The sequence below is a fragment of the Panicum virgatum genome, chromosome 6N, assembly GCF_016808335.1.
Source record: "Panicum virgatum strain AP13 chromosome 6N, P.virgatum_v5, whole genome shotgun sequence".
Taxonomy (NCBI): Eukaryota; Viridiplantae; Streptophyta; class Magnoliopsida; order Poales; family Poaceae; genus Panicum; species Panicum virgatum.
Genome location: NC_053150.1, coordinates 24,024,646 through 24,047,735, shown reverse-complemented (window position 1 = coordinate 24,047,735; position 23,090 = coordinate 24,024,646). Strand labels below are relative to the sequence as shown.

The following is a 23,090-nucleotide window of genomic DNA, read 5'->3' as shown; positions in this document are numbered from 1 at the left end:
CACATTGGCTTCAGTAAGTGTTGGTGTATATGTGAGCCCATGTATTTGGCCCATCTAGAGGCCCATGTATAGCTACTATATAGCCCACCCTTCTAGGGTTTGGAGGAATACAAGAAAATTAATCCCCAAAACATGGTATCTAGCTTTCTCTTCCCTCTCCCTCCCTCCCTCCCTCTAGCCGCGGCCGCCGCGGCCGCCATGGCCGGCTGGCCGCAAGTGCCCCCTCCCCTCTCCTCCTTCCCTCCCCTCTCCTCCTCTCCGGCTGCTGCGACCTTTGCCGGCGCGCGCCATCCCTGGGGCCTGCCGCCGCCCTCATGGCCGCCGCCGCCGCCTGCGACCGCCGATCCCGCGCCGCCGCCTCCACCCGCCCCTGCCGGCGCGGGCCAGCCGCCCCTGCCGCCTCAGCCACCCCCGTCGCCCCTCCTCTCGATCTGGGCGCGGGGGGCGCGGCTGCCGCAGCCGCCGCCGCAGCTGCTGCTGGCGTGGGGGGCGCGGGGGCCGTGGGCTTTGCCCCTCCTCCCTGGCGTGAGTTAGGCATGCACCCCGCGGATGCGCCGTTCGCTGCCGCCGACTTCCGCGGGATGCCGCCCCCCGTCACCAGAGCTGCACCGGCCGACGCTACCCTCGCCACGGCCCTCCTCGCCGCCAAGTACGAGGCTACGGCGGCTCAGGAGCGGGTCCGTGCGGCTGTCCTCGCTTGGGAGCGTGAGCGCTCCGCCACCGACGCTCTTTCTCGCCGGGTCGCTGAGGCGGAGCACTACCTCCTCCTCTCCTCTGGTCAGCAGCCCGTCGTCCCATTCGCCGAGCACTCCACCTCTTCTTCCCACCAGGCTCCGCCCTCGGGTTCTGGACCACGGCTCGACCCGACCGATCCCATGGTCGCCCAGCTCCACCTTCAGGCCGCCGGCGTCCAAAACATCAAGGCCCTGGTCTCCGTCCTCCTCGACCCTACGCCCTCCTCCTACGGGCGATGACGGGACCAAGTTCTCCTCGCCCTCCGCTGCCACGCCCTCGACGACCATGCCCTCCTCGACACGCCGGTCGAGGCACGAGACGTGGTGTGGCTGCGTCTCGATAGCGTCGCCCTGTCCTGGATCTTTGGGACCATCTCTCAAGATCTGCAGGACATCGTCAGGACTCACGGCGGCACCGCGCGACAGGCCTGGCTGGCGCTCGAGGGGTAGTTCCTCGGCAATGCCGAGTTCCGCGCTCTCCACCTCGACACCACCTTCCGCACCTTCGAGCAGGGGGACCTCTCCGTCGGTGAGTTCTGCAGGAGGATGAAGAGCATGGCCGATGCTCTTCACGACCTCGGGTGCCCGGTGCCTGACCGGGTCATGGTGCTCAATGTCCTGCGGGGTCTCAGCTCTACCTACGACCACCTGCGGACATGGATCACCCGCTAGAGGCCCTTCCCCTCCTTCCTTTAGGTCCGGGACGACCTTGTTCTCGAGGAGATCACCAGGGGTCCCGTGACCGGCTCATCCTCGTCCTCCTCCACCGCGCTCGTGGCTGCTCCACCGGCTTCCTCTGCCTCACCAGCCTCCTGCCTCCTTGGTGCTCCTCCCACCGGGCAGACCGAGGGTCGGGGGGGCGTGCTAGACGTCGTCGGCAGGGGTGGGGGGTAGGGGACGTGTTGGTGGTGGTACCGGTGGCCCTGCTTCTAGTGCTGCTGGTACCTGTGGTGGCTCGGGTAGGGGCCCAGCTCCCGCTTCTGCCCCTACTGCTGGAGGTACGCCCTGGACATCCTTCATCAACACATGGTCAGGGCGCATCACGATGTGGCCGTTCCAGGGTCAGGGCGGGCGCTCTCGTCCACAGCAGCCGGCAGCCATGTTCACCGGTGCTGCTCCATTGTTCGCGCCGTCCTGGACTCCACCCGCTCAGCCCAGCCAGCCACCTACCTGGTCTGGGGGGTGGGACTAGGCCGCACTAGCGTAGTCCTTCAGCACCATCGGGCTGACTCCGCCGGTCAGCACTGAGTGGATCGCCGACTCGGGTGCCTCCTTCCACACCACCCCAGATGCTGGTATCCTCTCTTCTGTCCGACCCCCACATCCCTCTTGTCCTTCTTCCATCATGGTGGTTGATGGGTCGTGTCTTCCCGTCACCGCCGTGGGTTTTGCTCCTAGTTTTTTCAGACTTCCTAGTGTTCTTGTTGCTCCTCAGATGATTCATAATCTTCTTTCCATTCGCCAGTTTACTTCTGACAATTCTTGTTCCATCGAATTTGACTCCTCTGGTCTTACTGTGAAGGATTCGGCTTCCCGGCGTCCGCTCCTCCGATGTGACAGCTCGGGGCCCCTTTACAGCCTTCGCCTTCCTGCTTCCGCTACTTCGCCTTCGACTTCCTCGTCTGCTTTTGCCACGACGCCGTCTTCCACCACCTGGCACCGCCGGCTCGGTCACCCCGGCCACGACATTTTGGCTCGGCTTAGTCGTAGTACTGATGTTTCTTGTACTAGGGCTCCTGCTGGGCACCTTTGTATGTGACCGGCTACGGCACCACCACGAACCAAGGGGTTCATACCCCTCCTCATACTTCTCCATTTGAGATCAATCCTCTAACAGCAATCAGCAAGGGGCCGACGGACGGTCCGAGCTGAGCGAGCTCGAACTCTTTGAGAACTAAGATAATCAAATGCCATGGCTAAGTGGGGTATAGGGTGACTTGTTGTGGAACTGAGAAGCCCGGTACCCCTATTTATAACCACGCGAGCAGACCACGCAGCAAGGCTGGGGCGAGCTCGATACGCCACTCGAGCGCCAATGCTCTCACCTTCCCTCTACCACCAGACCTGTCTTACAGGGCGGCGTGGGGTAGTGTGAGACGTGACGCGGCGAACGAGCGGCAAACGGGCCAGGGCCACGCAGCGTACGGCGCACCATCACTGAGACGGACGCGACGCCTGCCAGCCAAAATTCGCACTGCGTCGGCCCTCGTCAGTAAAATCCTAATCGAGAGACCCTAGCCTCGTCAAGACTGGACGGGGTAAAAGGCTCCTGACGAAGGGTTGGGCGCAAGGCGGACCTGTGAAAACATGCCTCTGACCGGTTCAGAGGCGCAGCGACGGCAGAGTAAGCACCATAGACAACGCATGACGGGACTGGATGGGGTACGCCCGAATCAAAGCATCGAGCTTTGTGATCTCCATGAGATTTACCCTTTGAGCAAGTCTGACCCACCCAGAGGCTCGGGGGCTACACCCAGTGGGTGCGTTTGCGCGCAATACCGGGGTCCGCCAAAGGCAAAACCGTGTCCCAACAGTTCCCGACCGATGATGGGAAGCTGACTCGAGACGAGATAACCCTCTACGCGAATCCTTGATTCGCCTAGAGGCTCGAGGGCTATACCCACTGGGTGCGCGCGAGCGCACCCAACACCCAGGTTATGAATTACTTCAGCCAAAAGGCAATGTATCCAGCAGATGCCTCAGAGTTAAGACCCCACCAAGGGCTCGGGGCTACTAAATATTACAGACACCCAAAGACAAGGGATTAGCAGATAAGCTACCCGATTAGGGGCAAAAGACAATCGCGCCCAGCCGGGCGCTCCGACCTTCGTGGGAGGAGTCCGCCTCTCCCGACCAGCGGGAAAAGGCTCTGCCTCGCCCGACCTACGGGAAGAGGTCCCACCTCGCCTGACCGATGAACGTGCGAGGAAAACACGCCAAACCTATGGGAGGGCCCACCACAACTCGCGCTGCATGGACACTAACAGTGGCGTGGGTGGATAGGCAACGAGATGTGCCCTAACGCCGTGAATAGTGGAACGCCCTTCCCTGCAATGGCCTACGACAGTATAGGCCGTAGGGTAGGGGCGTGGCGTACCTCAACAGAGGTGCCTCCATGTTCTCCGCTCCGCGGACCTCGCGACATGATGGACTCGGCCATGGAGGACGAGGGCGGCGATGACGAGCCCAGGCGGGTCCACGATGACCCAAGTGCCAGGGGACGCAGGAACTCTCTTTCTCTCTCTCTCTCTCTCTCTCTCTCTCTCTCTCTCTCTCGTACCCCATTCCCTCCCTTGTCGTATAAAGGGGAGAGAATGGACCCCTACACGGGGGATCGAACCCAGCGACTCCATCAGGCTCTGGTCGAACCCATCGCACTCTTAGACACACAAACACATACTCCCTCTCTGGAAAGAGGCACCGCTGGAGCTCCGTTCAGCTCAACGCCGGCGGCGGCCCCGACCAGACGACGACTTAGTTCTTCCACACTCGCTCACGCCAGAGACTTGGGACACCCGTCCTTCTCTCAATCGTTTGTAAAACCCTACTGCAAACCAGTGCAAGAAACACGAGCAGCCACGAACCGGACGTAACGTATTACGCTCCTGAGCGGCCCGAACAAGTATAAATCCTTGTGTCTTCCTGCACAACCATCCGCTCCTAAACATGCAATCCGCGATAATCACTAGCCATTGGTAAAAAACACTGACACCAAGCCTATTGGCTATATATATAAATGGTCACCCCCCTCATTGGGTGAGTGGTGCTTCCCCCATTCCTAGTCTAATACATATACTCTGATGCTGACTAGGCTTGCTGTCCTGGTACTCGGTTCAACATCTGGTTATGCAGAGTTTCTTGGGGATAATCTTGTCTCTTGCTCCTCCAAACAAACAGAACACTATGTCCCGCTCTAGTGCAGAGGTTGAATATCGAGGGGTCACCAATGCTATTTTAGAAGCCACATGGTTGCATCAACTCTTGTCCGAGTTTCACACTTCATGGAGATAAGCCACTTTGGTCTACTGCGACAACATTAGCACAATCTAAATGTCTTTGAACCCCTTCACGTACCGACGACTTCTCAGTTCGCCAATGTCTTCACCAATGGGCTGCCTTCTACAGTCTTCACAGAGTTCACATCTAGTCTGAATGTCTGTTCTACATACGATTAGACTCGATGGGGGGGAGGGGGGGGGGGGGATTAAGACATATTGTGCCATGCGTGTGTGGGACCGAGCCTAGGCTTTGTTATAGACATGAGCTCTCCTGTCCTGATTGGTTACAACAAGGATCCTGATCAGGTTCTGTTTCCATAAGCTCATCTAGGATCCTTGCCTATATATACATGTAGCTTGTATCCCTAGTAATTAATCTAAGTCCACTGCAATATACTTTGCCTATATAATGCTTTTTTTCACGAACGTTCCTTAGCACGTATTTCATTAAGAAGAAAACAGTTTACAAACATAACTTGATGCTGGCCAAACAGAGGTTGACCTGCACAAGCACACAAAGGACTAAAAAAATAGAAAAAACTGAAGAGAGGCCAACAAAACAAACGGCCAAAAGCTAGCAGAACGATGACCAAAGAACAGAAGGAGAAACCCTACCCAACCTGCAAAGACCTAAAAACAGGTGAACCTACACAAAGAACAAAATCACCGAGGTCGCTAACTGAGACCACGAAACAACCAGAGGGTGCCCAAGCATCCACCAGAAGTAGCAGCACCATGGCGGCAAAGCATCCACCGGAGACGACCAACAAGCAGCGCAATCACGATGGCAAAGCATCCATCAGAGTAGGAGTAGCAAGGGCAGCAAAGTATTCGCCAGACCAAGCGAAACAGGGCAGCAAAGCATCCGCCAGAACAATGACGGCAAAGTATCCGGCAAAGTAGTCGTAGCACTAGCAGACCACAGTGATGATGTGTCGAGGGAGCTCAAGTAGGCAACACCCAAGGAGACGACCACCCATGGCATGCCACAAGAAAACCAGGCCGCCAGCAAAGTAGGAGTGGAGATGTCCCAGAACGACACCCTCAAGAGGGACATGACGCACCAAGCGCCATTGTCGCCAATCCTAGCACCGGACATGGTTTTCACCAGGGAACAAACCTCCAAACCACGGATCGAACGCACGGATCGCTATGACCGTAGCTGACGCAAAAGTGCCGACAGCCCGAGGCAGACCCAAAGGCGGTGACGGAGACGCGGATGCCGACAACGGGCCGGGCCAGAGACGGGATGCAGCAGAGGAGGCATGGAAGTGTCCCATAACGACGCCCCCAACAGGGACATGACTCGCCAGGCGCCATCGTCGCCAGTCCGCAGCATGGACATGGTTTTCACCAGGAAGACAAACATCCATGCCAAGGTCAGCGGAGGCAGACGCCGACACCCCAAGCCGGAGGCCGGCGGCCGACATCCAGCCCCCCACAAGGGCGGTGCGAGCCAAGGGCCCACCCCCGGCGAGCGGCGGCGCGACCACGGCCCACCGGGCAGCCGAGGGCGGCGGTGCAGCCACAGGCCCTGGCCACCCAAGCCACCGGGGCATAGCACCCGGGGTGGGCGGCGACGGCGGCGCGGCCAGGGGTCCCCCGGTGGTGGTGGCGGAGCCGCGCCCCCATCTGAGCCACCAGGGGCACAACGCCCCGGGACAAGCGACGGCGGCGGCGGAGCACCTCCACACGAGCCCGGCGGCAGATCCGGCCTCGCGAGGCCTGGATCCGGCGAGGAGAAGGCCAGATCCGGCCTCGGTTGCCGGCGGCGGCGAAGGACGCTGGGGTTGCAGGCAGAGAGGGGGGAGCAGGGGGGGTCTCGTGGGAGGAGTCCCCGCCACCGCCGTCCTTGAGCGCTGGCGGACTTCCGCTCGGGTGCTCTCCGGCGGCGGCGAGGTGGAGGGAGGAGAGCCCGAGGGGCGGCGGCGCGGCGCCTGGGGGCGACGGGGCGGGGGGGGGGGGGGTGGGCTCCAGTTACACAAATGATATCCTTTTGCCTATATAATGTGTTTCTCAATCTTACTTTTTTCGTCCCATGAAAGCACTTGTAATGTCATCAGGAGTTGGCTTGTCTGTGAATTCAGCTATAAGAACATATTTCTCCTTCCCATTGGGCTCATCAACCCTTCGATAAATCTCATATTTATTTGGATAAGCCATCCTGTAGCAACAAGTCAATTTAAATTATAATGGTTGAAACAAAACAGAAACATTTGTAAGACAGTGTGCTATTTGGAACAACAAAAACTGGTTATATAAACCTTAAAGCTCCCATGATAGGATAGAATGAGCCAGCATAGTAGAGAAGACGAAATGAATAGCAGGTCTCAAATGATGCAGCATACTTTAGCCTCATGTCTCTTCCCATTGTCTGATCATCATTGGTTAAGAAGCCAACTGAATAGTCAATATGCTGGTGGCAGTAATAAGATAAGCTCTAATCTAAAAAAAACCACTTACTTGCATTATACCACTTGATCCAGGCATATCCTATAAAATATAAATTTAGCAACTTAGTTAGCACCCAATACTGATACACCATAATTTTGTTCATACATTACGAAGACAGGCCTTTAAATATATATTCCGAAATATGGAAGTATAAATCATGAAGATTGGAAAGTGGGAAAAGTTAAATATTAGAGGAGAAAGGGTCCTCATGATTTTTATTTCATCTATGTTAAGAAATTCAATGTCCTGGAAGAGAATCAGAAATTTAGCTCAGTTTCGTGAAAGTATCTTACATACTACTCTTTCCATCCGAAAATAAGTGTTCATTTAGAAAATTTCAGACACATTACCAGTAGTAGAAAATGACCATGTTACCCCTAATGAAATATAGCAGCTGTGATTGAAAACTGCACTATTTATTTGGTTCCCTAGACACTCAATAAATGCAAATGCATTGGAACCAGAAAAGTAAGATATACTTCAGCATTTGATTGGATCCATGCACTTCACTATACAATTTTTTCTTGGTATTTGATATTGCTTTAATTAGGTGGACTTTACTACAATATAAAAGAACACTATTTGTGGGACAAAATTTGAAGGCTAAACGAACACTTATTTTGGGACAGAGAGAGTAAGGAATAGAGTTTCTTGTCACGCAGTCGAACCTGTTTCAACAATGAGGATCTTTTGGTATTTAATTTTATATTTTTGAACTACTACATCCAATATCTCTAAAAATAGGCACAATGTATAGATAAGATCTCTTCAGATTAGACATGATAACAATGACGAAAAGTGAGAAATATTTTTGGACAAAACCTTTAGGCGAGGGTTTACAAGAATCACAGGTCTGTCACCAGCAGCATCAGTCATAGCTCTCATATCCTGCAAATTTTCCAAAATCACAATGAACATCGCAAGGTGGATATTATACAACTATCTAAATAGAACAAAAGGTATGGGATCTTTACATCAATTATGCAGTTTCCAACAGCATTTTGGGGAGCAATGAGGATAAACATATCATCTTGTTTGTCAACCTCGCTAGCACCTGTAGTCTCAGTCAAAACTGTGAGAGAGAGGATAGGAGAGAATAATAGCTTATCTTCCTCCAAACCCTAGAAGGGTGGGATATATAGATCCTATACATGGGCCTCTAGATGGGCCTCTATACATGGGCTCAATATACTCCAACACCCCCCCCCCCCCCGCAGTCTGAACTACCGGCGCAGCAGTGTTCAAGACTGGACAACAAGAAAGCTAACACCCCCCGCAGTCTGAACTACCGACGCAGCGGTGTTCAAGACTGGACAAGAAGAGAGTACAACAGGGTACAAAGGGCAAATACCCCCCGCAGCCACAACTAGCGACCGGCTACGTTGAGGCTGGATCGAAACTCCGAGAAGGTCGAGGAAGGCAGCCCCTTGGTGAAGATGTCAGCAAACTGGGAGGTAGTCGGGACATGGAGTACCCGAACATCGCCGATCGCGACTTTGTCGCGCGCACGAAGTGTAGGTCGATCTCCACGTGCTTCGTCCGCTGATGCTGGACGGGGTTGGTGGAGAGATACACGGCGCTGACGTTGTCGCATTGGACGAGAGTGCTCTTGGCGAGCGGGCAGTGGAGCTCCGCCAAGAGCTGTCGTAGCTAGGACGCCTCCGCCACGCCGTTAGCGACAGCCCGGTACTCCGCCTCGGCACTGGAGCGGGAGACAACCGGCTGCCGCTTGGACGACCAGGAGACCAGGTTGCCGCCTAGGAAGACGGCGTAGCCGGAAGTGGAGCGACGAGTGTCCGGGCAGCCAGCCCAGTCAGCGTCGGTGTAGACCACCTAACTCAGCAGAGGACGAGCGGTGAAGCACCAGGCCGAGGTCCATAGTGCCACGGACGTACCGGAGGAGACGCTTCAGCGCAGCAAGGTGTGACTCCCAGGGATCATGCATATGGAGACAGATCTACTGGACAGCGTAGGTGAGGTCCGGCCTGGTGAAGGTGAGGTACTGCAACGCACCGGCCAGACTCCTGTAGGCCGTAGGATCAGCCACCGGATCACCCAGATCAGCAGACAGCTTCGCCTAAGTGTCGACAGGAGTGGGGCAGGGCTTGCAATCAGTCATCCCAGCCCGCTCCAGGATATCAAGAGCGTACTGCCGCTGGTGAAGGAGAAGACCAGACGGGCGAGGCTCAACAGTGACACCCAAAAAGTGGTGGAGCTGACCAAGATCCTTCATAGCGAACTCCTGCTGCAGAGAGGAGATGACACTCTGAAGCAACTGCGGACTGGAGGTTGTGAGCACAATGTCAACGACATAGAGCAGTAGATATGCAGCCTCATCCCCACGGCGGTAGACGAAGAGAGACGTGTCAGACTTGGTCTCGGTGAATCCCAATGTCAGCAAGAACGTGACGAACCGAGAGTACCAAGCCCGAGGAGCCTGCTTCAGTCCATAGAGAGACTTGTTGAGCCGGCAGACCATATCTGGGCGACTCGAGTCCACAAATCCCGCTGGCTGAGCAGTAGACAGTCTCTGACAGAGTGCCGTGAAGAAACGCATTTTCACGTCCAGCTGGTGCACAGGCCAAGAGCGCGAGAGCGCAAGCGAAAAGACCGTGCGCACCGTAGCGGGCTTCACGACTGGGCTGAAGGTCTCATCATAATCAACATCAGGCCGCTGAGTGAACCCCCAGAGAACCCAGCGAGCCTTGTAGCGCTCCAGTGTGCCATCAGCCCGACGCTTGTGCGTCCAGATCCACTTGCCAGTCACCACATTGCAACCAGACGGACGCGGCACGAGGTCCCACTGTCTGGTTGGCAAGAAGAGCCGCGTACTCCTCTTCCATCGTGCGACGCCAGTGAGGATCCGCCAATGGCGTCGCGGAGAGAGGAGGGTACCAGAGAGACCCGCGGCTCTCCCTCGGTGGCGGAGAGAGTCGCGGCCTGAGACGCCATCCACCGAGTCACCATGGGATGGATATGCCGAGGATCCCGATGGATGACTGGCGGGTGGTACACCTCTGGCTCGGCTCGAGAGGGAGCCGGAGGAGGCGGCGTCGGCGACGGCTCCGGTGTAGTCGTCGCAGGAGCCTCTGGAGTAGGAGGCGGCACTGGTGTCGGCGCTGAACGACGCCGGTACACCTGCACCGGCTCAGCGTACCGCTACGGCGCCGGTGTCGCCGCCGAACGACGCCGGTACACCTGCACCGGCTGAGCGTACCGCGCAGGTGCAGGGGAAGGCATCGGGGCCGTTCGTGGCGCAGCAGGAGACACCGGGGCCGCGCGTGGCACAGCAGTAGACACCGGTTCCGCGTGTGGCACGATCGGAGCTCCAGGGGCCGCGCGTGGCGTGATTGCGGGCACGGGGGCCGCGCTCGGCACAGCAGGGATCACCGAAAACGGCGCCGGTGTACTGGGAAAACCTGCAGGGAAAGTACAGACAGGAAAAGGTGGCTGAACCACCGGGTCATTCGGAAACAGAGACTCCAGCTCGGGGTCAGGAGAAGGTGTGGAGGTGGAGTAGGGGAAATCCGACTCGTCAAAGACGACATGTCGGGAGATCAGGACGCGGCGAGAGGTGAGGTCAAAGCGTCGGTACCCCTTGTGGTCAGGGGAGTAACCAAGGAATACACAACGAGTCGAGCGGGGCGCCAGCTTATGAGGAGCAGTGGCGGAGGTGTTAGGGTAACACGCACACCCGAAGACCCGAAGGTGGTCGTAGCGAGGAGGGGTACCGAAAAGAGCGTGGTGTGGAGTAGGAGGAGGAGAAGCAGTGGACGAAAGACGGTTGAGCAAGTAGGTGGCGGTGTGGAGGCTCTCAGCCCAGAAGCGCGGAGGCAGAGGCCTGGATCTGAAAGGGTGCGCACGACGTCGTTCATCGTGCGAATCATCCGCTCAGCCTTGCCGTTCTGAGGAGAGGTATACAGACAAGACATACGCAGCTGAACACCCTGAGAGAGGAAGAAAAAACGGGAGGTGGAGTTGTCGAACTCCCGCCCGTTGTCACACTGGACGGCCTTAACGGTGAGGCCGAACTGAGTGGACACCCAGGCAAATAAGTGGAGGAGGGTGGGGAAGGTGTCAGACTTGGCGCGCAAAGGAAACGTCCAAGAGTAGTGCGAGAAGTCATCGACCACCACCAGATAGTACTTATAACCAGAAAGACTAAGTACATGAGAGGTCCACAGGTCACAGTGAACAAGGTCAAATGCATGCGCCGCATGCGAAGAAGAAGAAAAAGGGAGCCGAACATGACGACCGAGCTGGCACGCATGGCAGAGGGGCTCAGCAGGAGCCTTTGTACTAGGAACATCGGCACTATGGCTGAGCTGAGACAGAACGTCGCGGCCAGGGTGACCAAGACGGCGGTGCCAGGTGGTGGAAGACGGCGTCGCGGCAAAAGCGGCAGACCAAGACGGCCAGGGCGAAGAAGGCGAGAGTGGTGCAGCGGAAGAAGGAAGGCGAAGGGTGTAAAGGGGCCCCGTGCTGTCACACCGGAGTAGCGGACGCCGGGAGGCCGAATCTTTTACAGTGAGGCCAGAAGAATCAAACTCGATGGAACAAGAATTGTCAGCTGTAAACTGACGAATGGAAAGAAGGTTATGAACCATCTGAGGAGCCACAAGGACATTGGGAAGACAGAAAGAGCCAGGAGCAGAACACACGGCGGTGACAGGAAAGCAAGACCCATCACCAACCATGATGGAAGGACAAGAGGGGTGTGGGGGTCAGACAGAAGAGAGGATACCAGCATGTGAGGTGGTCTGGAAGGAGGCACCCGAGTCGGCGATCCACTCGGTGCTGACCGGCTGCGTCCGCCCCGTGGCGCTCAAGGATGGCGCCAGTGCGGCCTGGTCCCACCCCCAGGCCAGGTCGGCTGCTGGCTGGGTGGAGCGGGCGGGAGCCAGAACGGCGCGAACAGAGGGGCAGCAGCGGCGAGCATGGCCGCCGGCTGGGGCTGAGGATGAGGGCGCACCCCCTGCGCGGCGGGCGCGACGGCCTGCGCAGCGGCGAGGGAGGCAGCAGCCCGCGTGGGGTCCCTGTGCGCGACGGCCTGCGCGGCGTGCGCGGCGGGCGCATCGGCCTGCGCGGCGTGCGCAGCAGGGAGGGAGGCGGCGGCCCGCGCGGCCTGCGCAGCGTGCGCGGCGGGCGCGACAGCGGCCACAAAGGCGGCGTGCCTGGCGCGGCCCTCGCCCTGGAGCAGAGGAGGCGCCTGGGCGGCGGCCTAGAATAGAGGAGGGGCGGCCCCCACTCCCGGGAACAGAGGAGCGGCGGCAGAGGCCGTGGATCCAGCGCCAGGGGGCAACGCGTGGCCAGCGGAGGCACACGCGCCATGGGGCCACGCCACGCCGTGAGCAGAGGCGGCGGCGGCGGCCCAGGGTGCGGCGGCGGCAGGCCAGGGGGCGGAGGCCCTGGCGGCGGTGGCGCGTCCCCTGCGCCACCAGCGCGGGCGGCACCAGCCGCGACCACGGCCCCCATGCAAGCACCCGCGTTGGCGGCACATAGGGCATCAGGGGCTTCGGAGGCAGCGCCCACGCCCTGCCCGCCCTGGACAGCTGCTGCGCCAGCCCCTGCACCGCCATGGACAGCGGCAAGGGCCCTCCCGGCGGCGGATCCCGCGCCCAAGGTGGTGCCCGCGGCCCCTGCTGCGGCAGCCAGCATCCGGCCATCGGCGGCGTCTTGGCCGTTGCTGTCTCCTGCGGCGTGCAGCGCACGCGCACGGCACGCGGAGCAGACCTGCGGCCCAAGGTGCGCACCGACCTGCAGGGGCAACGGCCCAAGAGCAGAGCGGGGCGTGCAGCCCACGCACGGAGGCGCCGTGCCTCTCGCGAACAGAGGAGTGCCGGGTGCGCCCGTACCTCCGGCCAGAGGAGCACCAGGGCCGGCGGGTCCGGCGGGTGGGGCGACGCCGGCGGCAGGGGCACCCGCGCCTCCCGCGGTGGCGGCAGCCAGAGCAGCGCCGTGGGCGCCCGGGCCTCCCGCACCCACGGCCAGAGGAGGGCTAGGGGCGGCGGATCCGGCGTCGGATCCAGCAGCAGGGTCTACCCCGCCCGCTCCGGCGCCCGCGCTCGCGGCCCCGCCGGCCGCAGCCACTACGGCGGCGTAGGGTGGCCGGGCGGTGGCGCCCTGGGTAGGGAGGGAGGTGGCAGCGCCCAGGTCAGGGAGAGAGATGGCGGCGCCCAGAGCAGCAGAGGAGGGGAGGGGAGGGAAGGAGGAGAGAAACCCTGGCGGCGGCGGCCTCCGGCCGACCATGGTGCCGGCGGCAGCGGCGGCGGGGGGGCTGCGGCTAAAGGAGGCTAGCTGATACCATGTGAGAGAGAGGATAGGAGAGAATAATAGCTTATCTTCCTCCAAACCCTAGAAGGGTGGGATATATAGATCCTATACATGGACCTCTAGATGGGCCTCTATACATGGGCTCAATATACTCCAACAAAAACATTATGGTACTAAAAAGATTAGGAATCCCAGGCAGACAAATGATGAGAAGAGAACAAGAAATGTGCATATGCTGTGATGTCCTTTTGAGCAATAATTAGTATTTTCAAGACTCAACTGCGCAAAAAGTTATTGGAACATTAAAATCTACCATAATGGTATAATGATTATAAATACATGAACGTCAAGATTTTTCTACTAAGAATTTTTTTCAATGTAGCATTTGGCTCATATTTCTTGTCAGTTCATTTTTATATCAATTGCAGTTCTCTTCAAGATGCAGCGAGTGATGATTTAATCTAACAGTAATGATGCTCTGTTTCATTTGATGCTATTGGTATCTGAAGTATTGTGCAAGTGGGCAACACACCTACTGCTCCAATATTAATGAAGGTACCCTTCGCCCCATAGTCACCCCAGTCCATGAATTCTAAAATTTTTCTGGTTCCTGCCAGTTGAAGTGGGATGCCAGCAAATGCACCTTGCCCCATGGAGCCTTGAACACACACCTGGTATCAAGTGACTAGTCTCATATTTTTGTTACTGGGGAGAAGGGAAGAGGATGGCAAATAATATATATGTATTTGTTCTCCTGCATATCCGAGAGAAAAAAAAAGAAGAAAAAATATATGCATTTGTTGCAATAATCACCTTGACACGTTTTCCATCATCAGCAAAGGATAGAGAAAGTTCTCTTACAAGTTCCATAAGGGTTCCTATGCGATAAACATCCTGCCAATAAAAAAGATTTGGTTGAAGTTAAAATTGGCAATGTTTTTTTATGGTCGTCACAAAATATATATATGTATAAGCATGTGCACTCTTACCATTTCAGGGTTAAGTTCAGGAATGTTGATGTCTATCTGCATGTGTGGAGAAATGAGGGCAGAGGTCAGCACATCTAAGTTTGTTCATAAATAGTAGGTAACTGAACTGGAAAATATTATTCATTTGTACAGTTAGATAAATCAATCACATGAAAGCTCACATATTTTAATAGTAATAATACAAGGTGCCTTAATATGTCCTCCTGTGCTTCCAATATTTTAGAGAAATTAACATAAATTGAATTTGAAAGATAAGCTGCAACCTGCAACCGAGTCTTTTTGTCTTCAATAGCATGTTTTGTAGCATGTAACACATCATCATAGAAGTATTTCCTAATTTCCCTGGAATGTGGAATGTTATTCAATCTTGTCGGAATTCCACGCCACTCCTGGGTCACAACCGTTAAAAGTACATGAATGACACAGATAGAAGCATTTGTACATCACTTTAAAAATTCTTGCATAAGACAAAACTAAACTATTATCTACTGCATACATTTTTCAAACCTGTATCCACGAAATCAGATGGTCTTCCTGTCAAATAAAAAGGTTTGATCATTTTTATGAATGATTGGAGTGTGTTTCAATGTAACTGTAAAAAAAATAAAAAACAACAAGAACTGAAAAACACTTAATATATATAAGTATCAAAACTTCCTGTGATTTATGGGTTCGAAAAATGAATCGAAATTTTAAAGTACATTGGCTAAGTGGCTAGAGATGTTGCCAAATCTGCTGCCTTTTCATTTCTTCTCCTTTTTCATATTATTTGCTGATTCACTTGAAGTGAAGAATTCCAACTGCCTATTTTGTCTTGTTAGGATGCTCTACCTAGACGGATCTCAATAGAAATACCTTAAGACCGAAGAGATGAATTGATTATATACATGTGTTTGCTATAACATTATAACTACATCGATGTGGCATTATTTATTCACCCCGAAGCTGATGACCTCCAACTGACTAAAGAGCTGCTGCTGATTTTTGGTGAAGCATCCGGACTGCAGACCAATCTCCAAAAGAGCTGTGTCATCCCCATTCAGCGCGACAATGATATTGTGGATGTGGTCAATCAGTCATTACATTGCAGTCTCAGCCTTTCCCACCACTTATCTAGGTCTGCCCATCTCTAACAAGAAGTTAAGAAGGTGTGATTTTCTAGCTTGGATCGAGAAAATAGCAAACAAGCTCCCTGGGTGGAAGGCTTCCCTCATGAATCTTGCTGGTCGAGCAGTATTGGTTCGCTTTGTTCTTACTGCCATCCCACTTTACTTGCTGGTTGCTCTCAAGGTCGCCAAGTGGTTCATCCGTGCAACAGATAAAATAAGGAGTTTTCTTTGGAAAGGACAAATGGAGGCAGCTGTTTGGTTGCTTGGGAGAAAGTTATGAGACCAATTAATCTCGGGGGACTAGGCATTCACAATCTTGAGGTCATGGGGTGGGCGCTCCAAATGCGCTGGCTTTGGTTTGAAAAACCAATCCAAATCTCCCATGGCTGGTCTAGAAATACCTGTCCACCTGAATACTACTGCAATGTTTTCTTGGACTGATCGCTGGCTGCATGGGACCAGCTTAGAGGAACTTGCACCTTCGGTTTTTAAATCTGTTCCATTGCGAGTACGTAAAACAAGAACCGTGGCTGAAGCATTGGTTGATCACTCTTGGGTATCAGATATAATAGGTGCTCTTAGTTGGCATGGTCTTATGGAATACTTGGAGCTGTGGGATGCTATTTCAGATTTTCAGCTCAACAATACGGAAGACCAACACCACTGGAAGTTTGAAAGCTCAGGATTTTTTTCCCACTAGATCAGCCTATAGAGTATTCTTTGTTGGGGCCATTCACTTTGAACCATGGAAATTGTTAGAGTATATTAGGCAACTCCGGATATGGTTAGTTTAGAATTGATTGTAATCCCGGGATAACCTTCCTTATCTCTAGGAGAGGTTACTTGCCCTCCAAGCCATGTACTCCTATATATACTGCCCAAAGGGCTCAATGCAATACATCGACCACATTATACGCATCCTACCTTCCTACATGGTATCACGAGTTAGGGTTTCGACCTAGGCTCCCGCTTCCGCTGCCATCACGCCGCCCCTGGGGAGATCGATCTCCGCCGGGGGCAGCGCCCTCATAGGATGCCCGGCGGATCCCTCTGATCCGCCGTGCCTGTCGTCGTCAAGCGGCAGAGGGACTCACCTCCAATGGTCGGCCGGATCTCGTCGGGCTGGCTCCACCATCCCCGTCGCCCCCCTCCCGCGCGCATCTGGCCCAGCGCCGTCCCTCTCCTCCTGCGCCGCCACCACAGCTGCCTCGGGCGCGGTCGCGCAGCAGCGGAGGAAGCATGTGGCAGCGCTGTGCTGCCGCGCCACCGGGGGGCATGAGGTCGAGCCACGTCGTCGCGCCGTCTTCATACGTCCGCCACTCACGACGAGATCCACCACTGGACGGGTCTCTGCAGGGATTCCTCGCCACACCCGTCCACCACGCCCTCGCGCCGCTCCACCGTCATCGCCGGCGGGTTGCAGCGCCGTGGGGGTCTCCGCCCTCCCGTCACCGGCCCTGTGCTCGGCGCCGTCGCCGAACAGAGGCGCTGCCCAGATTGCACCTGCAGGCTCCTTCTCTCTCTGCCCATCGGATTGGGTCTCTGCAGGCTCCTCTCTCCGCCCTTTTTTTTCCGTGCACGTGGCTCACAACGGAAGAGATAAGGGTGGGGAGGGAAACATTATGTGCACCCGAGATTGTACCCGCGGTCCTCTGCTGCTGTTCTTTTTTTCCTGATCAGAGATCGGGTTTGCGTCGCTCTGCCGTTCGTTGCCGCTTCATCGTCGACACCCTCTAAGGTCGAAGGTGTTGCTGCGCCCTTCCAGGCTGCAGCGACGACGTCCGTGATCAAGCTACCCTACCGGTGTCGTTGCCTTTTCAGGTGGTGGCGCCACTCGCTGCCGGTCTTCGTCAAGCAGGCGCTCAATCCGCCTCCGCGCCTCAAGCCGTTCTCGCGCGGACATCGCCGCCGATGTTCCTGAAGGAAGACGTCGTCGCCACCCCTGATCTGAGCGCGACAGTTGCTGCAACCTGCGCCGTCGCCACCCCTGTCCAGAGCGTGACATAAGTCGCAAACCGCGTCGTCTACCATCATCATCCGCCGCACCGTCCTGTTGCTGTCTTCGGCAAGAAGCTGCTGAGTTTGTGTACTCGAGCACCTCGACGACGCTTCAGCCCGCGCCCCTTCCACGGCTTCGACCACGTCCACTTCGGCTACTACGGCACTAAAGGGCTATCATCTGCATGAGTCTCCAGTCAAAACTTTTGCACCGGCGTTCCGACTGCAGGGGGGATACGTCTCCATTGTTCTCTAGTCTAATCGTTCGTGTTGCTACCGCTACGACTGCGCAGGGATGTTAGAGTATATTAGGCAACTCCGGATATGGTTAGTTTAGGATTGATTGTAATCCCGGGATAACCTTCCTTATCTCTAGGAGAGGCTACTTGCCCTCCAAGCCATGTACTCCTATATATATCGCCCAAAGGGCTCAATGCAATATACATCGACCACATTATACGCATCCTACCTTCCTACAGAAATGATTATGGAAAACTTGGGTTCCTAAGAAATGCAAAATCTTTGTTTGGCTTGCTATTCGTAACCGTTGTTGGACAGCTGATTGCCTACAAAAAAGAGGACTACCATACCCAGCACACTGCCCTGTCTGCGATCAAGAGGATGAGACAGCCCAACACATCCTCACTTCTTGTGTGTTCACGCAGCAATTTTGGTTCAGCATCCTACAGCCCTTGAACTTGTCTGCTTTGGTGCCCACTCGACGTACAATCTCCTTTGCTGAGTGGTGAAAAAAGTCTTGTAAGAAGGTGCCGAAGCTGCACCGAAAGGGTTTTAACTCTCTGGTCATACTTGGAGCGTGGATCCTCTGGAAGCATAGAAACTCCTGTGTGATCGACGGTTTGGCACCAAGTATTCAAGTTGCTCTACAGACCTTCAAAGATGAATCTCATTCCTGGATATTTGGGGGTGCTAAGGGCCTTGCTGCCCTGGGCATTGGGAGAGTAGATTAATCATGTTAGTGGTAGAAATTGTTAGGTTTCATGCACCAACCAGATGAACCCAAAAGCTTAAGTTTTTGGAAAGAGGTGGGCAATCCACTAATACTTCACAACACTCCCACTCACATGCAACCAGAACAAGGCGCAAATGTGGAAATAAAGAAGGGAGCGGAGGACTTAAAAAATGCCTCTACCAAGACTCGAACTCGAGACCTCTGGCTTTGATACCATGTTAGAGTGGATGCACCAACCAGAGCTTTTGGGTTCATCCACTCTAACATGGTATCAAAGACAGAGGTCTCGAGTTCGAATCTTGGAAGAGGCTTTATTTGTCTCTCCATCCCTTTATTTCGACTCTGCACCTTCATCTTTGGCTGCACGTGAGTGGGGGTGTTGAAGTGTATAAGTGGATTGCCTACCTTCTCCCATCAGCTTAAGCTTTTGGGTTCTTCTGGTTAGTACATCCACTCTAACAGAAATATCCCTGGTCAGGTCCTATAGTCCTTTTTATTTGTAACAGTTTTAGCTAGAAAAACTCCCCACTCCTCACTCTGATCCAAAGTGGGGTGTGGGTTTTGTATTTGGATCACCTCTCTCCTTAATACAATGATATGCAGCTCTCCTGCGTATTCGAGAAAAAAAAACATCTCTTAGTTAACCCAAAATTACCACACCATAGTTATTATTAATGGTAATAGTTTTTTCACAAAGAAAAAAAATCATAGTAAAGAACTTATTTTTTATGTTGGATATAACTTATCACTTATCAGTGGCAGCATAAGAGGCTAGCAAAGAACTTATTTCTTATGCTCTCACCATTTGTTTGGGTAAACTTGTTTTCTGAAGTGTTCTCACAGATCTTCTGTAATAGGGAATCTATCTCCTGAAAAATGACTTCAACTGGGCGATTTCCATCAATCTGTATTCTTGCACGACAGAGCAACAAAATATTACTCTCAATTTGTAGTTTGGATTGCTCTCATAATCACACGAACACACAGCACCTGATTAAGCAAATCTGAGTATGTAGGAAGAATATCTTCAGAATTTTGCTTGTATGTATCAAGACGCGATTTAACCTTAAAAATAAAGAAGAAACTTAGAGTTTAGAAAATACATCCCAGTGTTAAGCAAATATAACTGCATAAAAAAAAGAGGTAAAGAAACAATATAAGTTGTCAAGTACAGTAAGTAAAATGGGATGGCTTCAAGTCCTATCACAAACAAGTCCGAGCTACAAGGATTACTGTCTTTATAGTTAAACATTGTCCTTCACAAATCACAAATGCCAACAGCATCTTACAAAATAGAAAGGAATGCCTGCAAATCACGTCCCGACATTCTCATGTTTTCAGACTAGAACCTTATTTGAATAACATAAATAGATATTCAGATCTTTTTTTTTTGAACTCAGATATTCAGATCTTATTGCTGAACTGAGGAGTGTTTGTGCCATTTTTGTGAGCCTAATAAAATTGCTTTAGTTTATATTTATGTTGGTTTCTTTAGGAACGTGATACGAAGTCACTTCTGTTTCTGTTAGCACCATACAAAAACTGTTTGTTTGGATCTTTGGTCTTAAGATGACAGAAAACAAAATAAAAAAGTTACTAAGTGGACAACATAAGAACCTTCTCAAATGTATCGTCAGAACGTGTAATAAGTCGGGCAGAAATCTCCTCATTCTCCGGGGGGATGTTTTTTACATGGTAAATTTTCCCAGTAATAGGATCCAGCCGTCTTCCAACACATCTGTTGATTAGAATGTCATCAGGAACCTGAATTCAATGAAAGCAAAATATTGAAATGCAAGAGGTCAAAGGTATCTGTGTTACACTACCCAAAAAACCGTACTATGTTACACAGTCACACAATGTCACGCAAGAGTGGAAAAACCAAAAAGGCATGGTATTATATTGCAACCAGATTAAACTTTAGTGTTACTAAATAAACCAAGTAATTAACCAAGTGTACTGCTGCTGCTATGCTGGATGTCACAAGGCATGCACATTGGTACAACAGAAGGTACCAAAGTTAGAAAACAATTAAAGAAAAAGATGTAGCCTGCAAAAGAACTGAATATAATATTTAATTATCAAATCCATTTTAAATCATGGACGTATTTTCACAGGTATTCTAAACTTGAAATTTACTGCACAGAACTAAGACATAATCAGCTCATATTAGAAAGTTATTTGAAGGGAAAATGTTCAAACATCCTCTTATTTTGAACACTCATGTCAGTTATCATTGCACAAACAAAATGTAACATTCATAAAGGATTGTGGTCATGCCTATAAACAAAAGCATGGATGATGTTCTGGAAGTGGAATCAGCACACCAACATAATATTATCAAAATTAAATATTAGAAGCACATGCCATATATATAGTTATTTAGTCAAAATTAAATATTAGAAGCAACATATATTGTTAATTCTGACTTACTTCCAGCACAATGAATGTATCTGGTCTTATCTTCAAACTTTCAAGACTTTGTGCTTGACTGAAGCTCCTTGGGTAACCATCAAGAAGCCACCCTCTTTCTTGTACATCCTGTTGTGATAGTCGTGATACCACCATCTACTTGAAATAACAGGCAATCAGATAGTTCACAGAAGTCTACCAAAAGATCATATCTGTGCCAAATAAGTCACATACATCTGTGACAACTTGATCCGGTACAAGCTTTCCACTATCCATATATTCTTTTGCTTTTTTGCCAATTTCTGTGCCAGAAGATACCTCAGCTCGCAGAAGATCCCCAGTTGATATGTGAACTAAACCATACTAAAAGAAAGCAAACCGAAAACAAAAACATTAGAAGATGCTCAACAACATAGTTTTTCCTACTACACAAAACTAGAGTTGAAAATGGGGAAACAAAAGTATAAAGCCTAAATATATAAAGAACATGGTACATGGGTAAACTGCAAATGACAAACCAACAACAATTTTCTGATGCATGCATGGCATTACATAAAAGCCTTACATTCTTCTTATGCCAAATAGAAAAGTCAAGGAAACATTTTTAAATTATCAAATCAATATTTTCAGAGGGTTTATTTTGATAATCCCCACGATACACAGACTCTGTTTGCCTAAACGGCCATTTAGTCCATTTAAACAACGTTTAGATGCTAAACAGAGGTCACCCGTTTCGTTTAGGCCCTAAACGGTGAATTAAACGGTTGGACCGTTTAAACTTGTTTAAACTGTTAAAGCCGTCTAAATTATCTAAACAGAGTCGGAATAATCATGATTAAATGAGCTAAATGATCATTTAATTCATAATTTAGTCAATAGGAGGATTACAACTACCACAATCAATACCGAACCAAGTAACACCGTAAGTATATGAAATGTTGTGGGATTTAGATTTCTTCCAAAAAGATTATTTGGCAGAATAATTACTTTTGCATGTGTAAATATATAGACTTTCTAGCATATTTGACATTTACGTACATAAATATGCATATTTTAATGTTACTATGCCAAACCGTTTAGGTCGTTCAACTCGGTCTAAACACCGTTTAAATGACCTAAACACTAAACAAAGGGTGACCGATTGTTTACCGTTTAACGTTTAGGAAAACATTGTACACAGATTTCTGGAACATTCAGATCTCCACAGATTGGCACGACACAAAATTTTCAATAGACATTTTCGCATTAACACGTTCACATTGAGTATAGTCGAGCAAAAAATCTAGATTATGAACGGATTAGATCCAACACTAATAGAGCGGGCATTCAGACCGATTGATACAGGAGAAAACGTTGGCACAGGTGCACAGCCACACAACGCAAAAGGAAAAGAATAAGCGGTTCCACATTTCACCTTCTCGACGATCATGCGGCATTGCGTCCCTTTGCCCGACGCGGGCGCTCCCGAGATCATCACCTTGAGCGGAGCCTTCCCCCGCGCCGGCGGCGGCGCCACCTCCGCGGCACGGCACCTAAGTCTCAGACCCTAACGAATCGCACAAATATAGACAAAAGCGGCGCCAGAAATCGATCATACAGAAGCAAATCAAACGCGACGCACGACCGGGCCATCGAGGATCAAACCGACATCATATACGTACCCTGTGCTTGGGTTTGAGGGAGCCAGCAGAGGCGGCGACGGAGGAGACGGACAGTGAGGAGGACAATGCGAGATGCGGGTAGCAGTACGGCGACGGCGAGAGGCGGCGTATCCCGGCACCGTGCCCACGGTGGGTCTCCGGCGCGACGAGAGGAGGGGCGGTCGTGGCCGGGAAGGAGGTTGCCATTTGCGCGGTGAGGGAGGGGCGCCGTCCGCGCGTGCTGTGTGCCTGTGTGGATGGAAACAGAGGACTGAGGATTGGGGACATGGGGTCCTGTTGCCTGCTTACGTGGCGACCAATCGCCACTGGACCACTCACAAAGTCACAATGGGTCCAGGACTCCGTGATGGTAAATGATTCTATCTTTTCCTGTTAACAATTGGCTGCAAGACTCGCCAGTTCTAGGTTTTCATAATAGCAACAGCTAATTCCAATCTCGATTTCGATGTGAAAATTTAAATACTTATTATCAGTGTAATAAATAAGCTT

At 52.3% G+C, this 23,090-nt stretch overlaps 1 protein-coding gene across 8 annotated transcripts in view; it reads right to left on the bottom strand.

The window, feature by feature from the left end:
• Positions 1-22,852, bottom strand: part of LOC120678881 (probable adenylate kinase 5, chloroplastic) — a 28,581-nt gene extending 5,729 nt beyond the window's left edge. Inside the window, exons 1-17 of one of the 8 annotated variants that reach the window (XM_039960312.1) lie at positions 22,602-22,845; positions 22,355-22,486; positions 21,259-21,303; positions 20,962-21,096; positions 20,146-20,292; positions 19,519-19,593; positions 19,331-19,433; positions 14,945-14,982; positions 14,712-14,837; positions 14,449-14,484; positions 14,273-14,353; positions 13,992-14,130; positions 8,161-8,240; positions 8,009-8,074; positions 7,196-7,225; positions 6,997-7,106; positions 6,759-6,896 (exon numbers count right to left, since the gene is read on the bottom strand). In XM_039960312.1, the coding sequence (XP_039816246.1) occupies positions 6,759-6,896; positions 6,997-7,106; positions 7,196-7,225; positions 8,009-8,074; positions 8,161-8,240; positions 13,992-14,130; positions 14,273-14,353; positions 14,449-14,484; positions 14,712-14,837; positions 14,945-14,982; positions 19,331-19,433; positions 19,519-19,593; positions 20,146-20,292; positions 20,962-21,096; positions 21,259-21,303; positions 22,355-22,486; positions 22,602-22,787 (1,667 nt within the window). In that variant the 5' untranslated portion in view covers positions 22,788-22,845. Of the gene's footprint in view, positions 1-6,758; positions 6,897-6,996; positions 7,107-7,195; positions 7,226-8,008; positions 8,075-8,160; positions 8,259-13,991; positions 14,131-14,272; positions 14,354-14,448; positions 14,485-14,711; positions 14,838-14,944; positions 14,983-19,330; positions 19,434-19,518; positions 19,594-20,145; positions 20,293-20,961; positions 21,097-21,174; positions 21,304-22,354; positions 22,487-22,601 lie in introns of all 8 variants that reach the window. The other 7 variants (XM_039960311.1, XM_039960310.1, XM_039960314.1 and 4 more) reach the window with 7 other exon arrangements.
• Positions 22,853-23,090: the final 238 nt, after the last annotated feature.